The sequence below is a fragment of the Crocuta crocuta genome, unplaced genomic scaffold (assembly GCF_008692635.1).
Source record: "Crocuta crocuta isolate KB4526 unplaced genomic scaffold, BGI_CrCroc_1.0 scaffold127, whole genome shotgun sequence".
Taxonomy (NCBI): domain Eukaryota; kingdom Metazoa; phylum Chordata; class Mammalia; order Carnivora; family Hyaenidae; genus Crocuta; species Crocuta crocuta.
Window position 1 is genome coordinate 10918728 of NW_027532008.1, and position 9569 is coordinate 10928296.

Sequence of the window (9569 nt, forward strand, 5' to 3'; positions counted from 1 at the left end):
GGGGGTGGGGGAAATGTTGGGACAGATAGTAAAATGAGAGACCAAAATCCAACCACATCAATAATTACACCATTAAAGGCATTAAACACACCAGTTAAAAGGCAAAGATTGTCCATAGATAAAAAATAAAACCCAATTTCATGCTACTTCTAAGAAATACACTTTAAATATTGTTAAGAACAAAACTACGTGAATTTTAAAGATCTTACTGGCATGGGGCACCTGGGTGGCTGATTTCAGTTAAGCATCCAACTCTTGATTTTTGGCTCAGGTCGTGATCCCAGGGTCCTGGGATCAAGCCCTGAGTCAGGCTCCATACTGAACATGGAGCCTCCTTAAGATTCTCTCTCCCTCTCCCTCTGCCCCTCCCCTGCTCACACACTCACCCTGTCTCCGAAGGAAAAGAGAAAAAAGAAAAAAAAGGAGAGGCGTGTCTGGGTGGGTGGCTCAGTCGGTTAAGCACACAACTTTTGGTTTCGGCTCAGGTTAAGATTTCACGGTTTGTGAATTCAAGCCCCGCATCAGGCTCTGTGCTGATGGTGCAGAGACTGCTTGGGATTCTCTCTCCCTGTTTCTTTGCCCCCGCTCGCTCTCTCTCTCTCAAGATAAACCTTAAAATTTTTCAAATAAAAAATAATAAAAACTTAAAAATGAATTTTTAAGAAGTAAAGACAGATCATCTGAACATTATCATCTTGATCTAATTGATATTTTTGAGACACCACACCAAACAGTTGCAAAATACATGCTCTTTTCAAGTGTGCACGGAACTGAAGTTCACTGTGGCACTGGGTCATAAAACAAATCTCAATAGGGGCGCCTGGGTGGCTTAGTCGGTTAAGCGTCTGACTTTCACTTAGGTCATGATCTTGCGGTTCGTGGGTTCGAGCCCCGCGTCGGGCTCTGTGCTGACTGCCAGCTCAGAGCCTGGAGCCTGTTTCAGTCTGTGACTCCCTCTCTCTCTGACCCTCCCCTGCTCACGCTGTCTCTCTCTCTCTCTCTCCTAGAAATAAATAAAACATTTAAAAAAAAAAAAAACTCAATAAATTCCAAAAAATTGGGATATTCCAGAGTGTATTCTCTGACCACAATGGAATTCAAATAGAAAGTAGTAACAGAGAACACCTAGGTGGTTCAGTCAGTTAGTATCCGATTCTTGATTTCAGCTCAGGTACTGATCTCACCGTTTGTGAGATGGAGCCTCGCACCAGCCATCAGGGTCCGAGCTGGGCCTGGTCCCACTTGAGATTCCCTTCCTCTCTGACCCTGCCTGCTCACACTCCCACCCCTCCAACCCTCATCTCTCTATCAAAATAAACATTTAGGGGCGCCTGGGTGGCTTAGTCGGTTAAGCGTCCGACTTTCGCTTAGGTCATGATCTCACGGTTCGTGGGTTCGAGCCCCGCGTCGGGCTCTGTGCTGACTGCCAGCTCGGAGCCTGGAGCCTGTTTTGGTCTGTGACTCCCTCTCTCTCTGACCCTCCCCTGCTCACGCTCTCTCTCTCTCTCTCTCTCCTAGAAATAAATAAAACAAAACATTTTTAAAAAAATCAAAATAAACATTTAAAAAATTGGAAAGTCAATCAGTGTCATTAACCATAGTAAAAAGATAAAGGAGAAAAACAGGAACTCTGCAGGATAGAAGAAGAGGGGGAACTTCCTCAACTAGAATAAAGAGCATCTATGGATAAAGCTACAGCTCACACACACTTACTGTGAAGTAGTCCATGCTCGGCCCATAAGGAGCAGAGCAAGGATGTCCACTCCGCCTCTGTTCAGTGTTCTGTGAGACATTTGAACAAGTGAATTTAAAGGCAAGTAAAAAATAAAAGGCATGAAATTTGGAAGGGAAATAAGACCGTCTCCACTCACAAATAATATCATTCCTTATATAGAAAATTCCAGGGAATCTACAAAACTACAAGAACATAAAAGTAAATTTAGCAAGGTTGCATGATACAAGGTCATGCAAAAAGGGTTTTTTGTTTGTTTTTTTACTTGCATCAACCATTACTAAATTTTTTTGGAGGTCCTAACCAAGGAAAGAAATTAGGCAAGAGAAAATAACCTCTCTTTACTGATGACATGAAAATCTTAAATCCACAGCAAAAAACCATCAGAACTAATAAATGAGTTCAGTGAGGACATAGGATATAAGATCAGTATGTAAAATCAGTTGTATTTCTGAACAGTCCTTAAATAAGATGATTCTATTTACGGTAACATTAAAAAGAATAAAATACTTAGGATCCAGCTTAGCAAAGGAAATGCAAGGCTTATACACTGAGAACTATAAAGCATCATTGAAAAGAAATTAAAGATCTGGAGGCACCTGGCTGGCTCAGTCTGTTGAGCATCGACTTTTTTTAAGATGGTATTTTATGTAGTCCTTTTTTTTTTTTTTAACATTTATTTATTGAGAGAGAGAGAGAGAATGCAAGTAGGGGAGGGGCAGGAAAAGAAAGAATCCCAAGCAGGCTCCTCAGTGTCAGTGCAGAGCCCAATGCAGGGCTCAAACTTGAGCTGCGAGATCATGAACTGAACTAAAATCAAGAGTCAGATGCTTAACGGACTGGGCCACCCCAGGGGTCCCAAGTGTCCAACTCTTGATTATGGCTCCAGTCATGATCCCAGGGTCAAGGGATCAAGCCCCGCATCAAGCTATGCACTGAGTGTGGAGCCTGCTTAAGATTCTCTCTCTCCCTCTGCCCCACTCACCTCTCTCAAATAGAAAAATAAAAGGAAAGAAATTAAAGACTTAAACAAATGGAAAGACATCCCATGTTTGTGGGTTGGAAAACAAAAAAATTTTTAAGTAGTCTCTATGCAGGAAGGGGTGTAGTCTTCTTACATTTAGAATAAACTCAAAAAACCAAGTCATACACACCTCCAACTGAGCCATCCAGGCGCCCCTGGAAGACAATCTTTTGAAGGTGGCACGGTACCCTTCATTGATTTACAGATTCAACACAATCACTGTCAAAAGCCTGGCAGTCATTTTTGCAGAAATTGACAAGAAGATCCTAAAATGTATATGGAAACGTTAGGGACACAGAATAGCCAAAACAATCAATTTCTATGTACAAAAATGTGATTTGCAGCATTATATATAATGGAAAGGGTTTAAAGTGTCCTTCCGTAGGAAAACCGTTAGATAATTACTGTCCTTTAATGGAGATGGTGAATGAAAAAAAGCAAGGTGTTATTATATATATTGCTTTTTAAGTGTGAGAAAAATATACCAAACTCTTTTTTTTTTAATGTTTTATTTATTTCTAGGAGAGAGAGAGAGAGAGAGACAGCGTGAGCAGGGGAGGGTCAGAGAGAGAGGGAGTCACAGACCAAAACAGGCTCCAGGCTCTGAGCTGGCAGTCAGCACAGAGCCCGACGCGGGGCTCGAACCCACGAACCGTGAGATCATGACCTAAACGAAAGTCGGACGCTTAACCGACTAAGCCACCCAGGCGCCCCACCAAACTCTTTAAAAGTGCCTAGCTATTATGAAATTTAGCAGGAGATCACTTAAAGGGAGGGCTTTGGCTTTTTAACTTTAAAACGTGAAAGTTTTGTAAGAATAAAGAGGATTATTGCCATATAAAACATTCCAGGACAAGAATAGATGATTTGAATTTTTTTAAGTTGCAAAATAAACTCCACTTCAGTGAAATTCTCCTATGGAATACCAGAAGGAAGTATCACGAATCAGAAGTAAGAGAAGGTTTAGTCAGTCAGTGATTTGGGTCAATTGGTTAGCAGTTTTTGTAATTTGAGGGGAATAATTTTAAAATGTATGGGGCGCCTCAGTTAGTTAAGCTTCTGACCTCAGCTCAGGTCATGATCTCAACGGTTTGTAAGTTCGAGCCCACACTGGGGTCTGTGCTGACAGCTCAGAGCCTGGAGCCTACTTCGGATTTTGTGTCTCCTTCTCTCTCAGCCCCCTCCCCAGACTATGTCTGTCTGTCTGTCTCTCAAAAATAAATATACTTTTTTAATATATAAAATCTAGAAGAAAATTCTTTTCATGAAACCTCAGGAAGGGGTGTGGTCTTTTTACATTTAAAATTGATAGTACTGGAGCGCCTATCTGGCTCAGGCAGAGGAGCGTGTGACTCTTGATCTTGGGGTTATGAGTTTGAGCCCCACATTGAGTGTAGAGATTACTAAAAAATAAAATGTTATAAATACGTACATGAATTAAAAATACTGAGAGTAGCATAAGGGGAAAGGGTGGTCAACTTTAACATGGAAGCATTTAAATCCGTGTGGTTTAAAAGTCCCATTACCAGAATTAGAAGTCAAATAGCCAATTGCTGGGTGAGGGCTGGAGCTGAGGGAGGGGCTTAATTAGCCACAGACAGAATAGATGGGAGGTATTCATTTGGTCTTTTCAGAGGTTTCTGGCTCCTAAAACCCTTGTGATCCTGAGTGATAAGAGCTATCAGGTTTTCTGTTCCAGTAGTTTTGGTTTTGTTCTCAGTTCCTTAAATAGCTCCAGATAAATACTGAGGGTGTAACGGGCTTGTATTTTTTATTCATGACAAGCCCCTTTTGGTCACCTGAGTTTACTCTGGTGAGGTGATTTCTAGAAGTCTAAATAACCACAGGTTGGGGTGGGGGCTAATTACTAGGGGAACCAACCCTGCATTTAGACCATTGGAACCCTCTGCCCTACCCTTGACCTGAGAGGGAAGAGAGATTAGAGGTCGAACCTCCAATCGTGCCTACGCACTGAAGCCTCCATGAAAGTGCACAGACTCAGGTTCAGAGACCGTGAACTCGTGGAGGGCGGGGTCTCCCCTCCCCTTCCCACGCACCTTGCCCTGTGTGCCTCTTCCGCTTGGCCGTTCTACTAAATCAGAATCTAGTAAATTAACTGTCTAAGTCCTGTGAGCTTTCCTAGCAATATTCAGACCCAAGGGGAGGTGATCATGAGAATCTCTGGTCACACGGCCACTTGTCCAGCACACAGGGGACAGCCTGGACTTGCTGCTGCCGTCCTAGGGGGGTGGGGCCGGCTGGGACTGAGCCCTTCACCTGGGGGATCTGACGGTGTCTCCGGCCAGTGGTGTTGGCGTCAGATTGAGTTACACTGTGGGGACACCCAGCTGGTGTTGCAGTATTGCTCGGTTCCGGAAACGGCACGTCTGGTGGCCAGGAGGGTCAGAAGTGAAGTATCGGGAATACTGAGGTGAAAGGTTCAGAGCTTTAAAAACAATTTTTCCTTTAAAAAAAACTTCCCAAGATCTCCTAAACAAAGAGGCGAAGAACACAGATGGATCAAGTCTATAGCATTAGCCGGAATGGAGGTGCCATGTGGGCAGGAATTTTCATCTGTTCTCTGGTGTCCGTCCAGCACCCGGAATGGAACCTGACACAGCACGCTTCTCATAAACAGCTGGGGCATAAGGAGAAATCAATGGCTTTATGATAAATACTCAACCACTGTAATATCGAAAGATCTCAGTTAAAACAACAATACTTCTCCATTCTCAAAATAGCAGAGGGTTTTAAAGGTCAGTTCCCAGTGTTTGGGAAGATGGGGTGAAAAGGGTATTTTCATATGGCTGACAGAAATACAGCGAGGCCCCGTTACTGCATCTTGTGTGGCGATCATTTCACAGTATGTACATATGGGATTTTTGGTTTTGTTTTGTTTTGTTTTGTTTTTTAAGTTTATTTATTTTGAGGGGGGCGGGTAGAGAGAGAGAATCTCAATTAGGCTCTGCGCTGTCAGCACAGAGCCCCACTCAGGGCTCCAACACGCCAACCACGAGAATATGACCTGAGCTGAAATCAAGAGTCCAACGCTTAACCGGCTGAGCCACCTGGATGCCCCAGTATATACCTATATTAAATTATGTGCTGTAGTGTCATGCTGCGCACCTTAAATTTGCACATTAGTATGGCAACTACATCTCAGTAAAGCTCGGGAGAAATAATCTGGGTAATGCTAGAGGATATTGGGGAGGGGGCATGTTTTTAAACCCCATGCACAGAACAGTATCGGGAGGTATGGGGGTGGCCACCAGGTAGGTGATAGGTTTGCTGAGTGCTTGACTATGTGCCAGATACTGTGAACATTGCATGGTTTTCTTTCATCTTTGTAATGATCTTGTGATATACGAACTTTAGTTCCATTTTACAGGTAGGGAAACCTAGTGAGGGGCCAAGCCAGGCCTGCGCCCCAAGTCCCAAGCCGCTGCCCTTCCTCTCGCCCCGCTGCCCCCACACACATGGGCACTCACAGTGCTTTGGAGTAAGGGGGCTGTCTCTCTCCTCCTTCAGCTCTCCTCTTCCTAGAAATGTATACGCGGTGTGACTGTGCGGTACTCACAATGTGTAAGAATACACAAACATAAAACTATGGAAATGTGTGGGACCTGAGTCACACTGAGTCCTAAGTGTGACCTGAGAAAGCCAAGTGGGTAAGAAGAGCAGCTAATATACGCAGACGTGTCAGATCATGTGAGAATGAAGTGTAGGTGGGTTGAACTTTCATCAATACGACTGGGGTCTTGTTTTTGGTCAGATGTGGTCCGATGGTGTTGGATGCTTTAATCAAGATTAAGAATGAAATCGATTCCACCTTGACCTTCCGAAGATCATGCAGAGAAGGTAAGCATTTCCTTCCCTGTTAGGCTCTGGGCCCAGGGCCTGCCACACTGAGGGGGCGCCCCGAACAGCTGGCCGCCTGCCAGGTGACCTTGCTGTGCATCACACTTCCTTTTCTTAGGTAAATGTCAAAAATTCAAACTGTAGTACAAGTTCTGGTTTCTGAATTTTCGTCCCATCCCAGGAGCTGTATGCCGTGTGGTCACTGCATCCGGTGGTCCCTGTGAGCTGTCACACCCTCAGGGACCAGCTCGGGTCTGCCAGCTGGCTACCTCCACACCCGTGCCAGGCTGCCTGGGGGGGCGGGGGGCCAGTGGGAGTGTCTGATTGGTGCTGCTGCACGGGCTACGGGTGTGCCACCCCACCCCCAGCTCCCCACCCCCAGCTCCCAGCATTACGTGTGGACAGAGTAGCTGCTACCAGGAACATTCTGGGCGGGAACAGTTTTCCACAGTGTGCTGCTGGGGCCGCAGAGCTGATTTCAGTGTTCAGACTCGCGGGTTTTACTTTAATAGCCATGTATCTATGCCATACGTTAGAAGAATATAATTACTGGTGACAGTGATAGAGTTTTTTAATAACAAATCTAAGTTAAAATGAGTTGGTTTTAAGAAAACCCCTAAATAATCTTTCAGCGGTACTCAGACGTGGCAAGAATCACAGACAGATGCCACCAGGGCTGAGTGGTCCTGACGGCCGTGGAGCAGTCTGTGTGGCCGCCTGTTCTGCGCACCTTACACGGATCAGCAGCCCAGTCAGTGGTGACGCTGGGGTTTGGGGAGCCAGGAGTCCGCCGAGTCGTCAGATTCCAGAACTGCGCTCAGGCGGTGCACTCTGCCGGTCAGGCTTGGAAAAGCTGAGCTAAAACCAAAACAGAGGGTAGCATGGGCCAAAGCAAGGGATCGAACCTTCTCCCTAAAATAACCTCTCGTAAAAGGAAAGGTCACCAAAGGTATTGGCCCATCACTTCTTAGTCTGCATCCCGCTGTGCGTTTCAGGTCATTCAGTCCTGCTTGTAAGACCTCTGCTTTGATTCAGCTGGTCTCAGGGTGGGGTTTAGTGTACCAGATGCTGACAGATGCTGCGATAGCTTGGCTGAGTCCTGCTGCTCAGGGGACATTCTGCTGTAAGTAAACACCAGCCTTCCCCGTGTAAGTCCTGGCAACACAGGGACTGTCGATGCTTTTCAGTAACCTTTCCCCGTAAGACTTTTTCCGAGCCAAGAATATAAGCTGTGGCCCATCTGGACTAAACACTATGAAGCAGGTTGATGTTATTTGCCGCTCCTTTCTCTTCCCTTATTGGTAAGAGAATTTCTGGGGGATCTTTTATCAGAGAAGATTCATTGGATTTATTATTATTTTTTAATGTTTATTTTTGAGAGCACAAGCGGGGAAAGGGCAGAGAGAGAGGGAGACATGAATCCAGAGTGGCTCCAGGCTCTGAGCTGTCAGCACAGAACCCAGTACGGGGCCTGAATTCATAAGCTGAGATCATGACCTGAGCTGAAGTTGGACACCTAACTGTCTTGAGCTACCCAGGCACCCCAGATATACTTTTTTAATTGTGTGCCATCTCTTGGGGTACCTGGGTGGCTCAGTCAGTTGAGCGTCTGACTTTGGCTCAGGTCACGATCTCACAGTTTGTGGGTTCGAGCCCCGTGTCAAACTCTGTGCGGACAGCTTGCTCAGAGCCTGGAGCCTGCTTCAGATCTGTGTCTCCCTCTCTCTGCTCTTCCCTTGCTTGCGCTCTGTCTCTCTCTCTCTCAAATATAAGCATTAAAAGTTTTTTTTAGGGGCGCCTGGGTGGCTTAGTCGGTTGAGCGTCCGACTTTCGCTTAGGTCATGATCTCNTAAAGCATACTTCTCTGGTTGGATGCCAGGCTTACATAAATATATTGACGACACTCAGTCTTCCAGGGAGCTACAGGAGTATTTGCTTAAGACAGGCCTTTGTGTTCTTGTACACGCCTACCGAGATCCACAGAAGAGAGTGGTCTTACTCAAGTGATGACCCAGTGCACGTCTCACAAGGAATCACATTCCTCTGGCCTGATGATCTTCAAAGAAACAGCTTCAGAGAAGCGGATTCATTTTGCATAGTCATCTTTAAGCTCCGAGATATCTCGGAAATTTCCATACACAGGACACGAGTCCAGGCAAAGAAAAGTCTCATTTTCAGGGTCCTTTGTCAGCACCTTATTTTGCTGTGCTTTGGTTTCAGTTAGTTCATTCTTCTCGTTGGAAGGTCAGTGCTCAGGCCGTGTATGTGGTTTTCATACCCCTAGAGCCGCTACGCTGCTGGTTTTGGTGAAGACAGTCCAGTAAGAGTTCTGTGTGGGTGATGCACACCCAGGCCTAAACCAGAAGGCGACCAACACAGTGCTGATTTGCTTTTGGTTTCTGCCTGTTAAGAGTTTGAGTTCAAATAACAGAGACTTAACAAAACCAGCTCTTTTCTTCCCTTCCCTCCCCTCCCCTCNTTCTTAAAACACATGAAGCCTGGAGCCAGGACTGATGTGGGCACCCTGCAATATCAGCAGTGCCCCGGGCCCCTTCTGTCTTCCAGCGCCATCTGTAGCTTGTAGATTCCAGCCTCAAGGGTGCCTCATGGTCCCAAAATGGCTTTTGGAACTACAGCCGTCATATCTACATTCCAGGCAGGGAGATGGAGGAACGGGAAATAGCAGCAGGGCCCCTCTGCCACAGGTGTGTTTGTCGGCACCGCCCCTGATAGTAGAGGAATGGCATTCCAGAAAACAGAGTTTGGAGCTGGACTGGCTGAGCGCGGGGAAGGAAGTGCTAAGTGCGTTCTCTCCACAGGCATCTGTGGCTCTTGTGCGATGAACATCAACGGAGGCAACACTCTGGCTTGCACCCGCAGGATTGACACCAACCTCAGCAAAGTCTCAAAAATCTACCCTCTTCCGCATATGTATGTGATAAAGGATCTTGTTCC

The 9569-nt window shown here is 45.8% G+C and overlaps 1 protein-coding gene across 1 annotated transcript in view; it reads left to right on the plus strand.

Moving 5' to 3' along the window:
* SDHB (succinate dehydrogenase complex iron sulfur subunit B) overlaps positions 1-9569 on the plus strand; it is a 31042-nt gene that overhangs the window by 15155 nt on the left and 6318 nt on the right. Inside the window, exons 3-4 of the mRNA XM_077775884.1 lie at positions 6529-6614; positions 9434-9569. The exon at positions 9434-9569 is cut by the window's right edge and continues 19 nt beyond it. Coding sequence (XP_077632010.1) covers positions 6529-6614; positions 9434-9569 — 222 coding nt within the window. The remainder of the gene's footprint in view (positions 1-6528; positions 6615-9433) is intronic.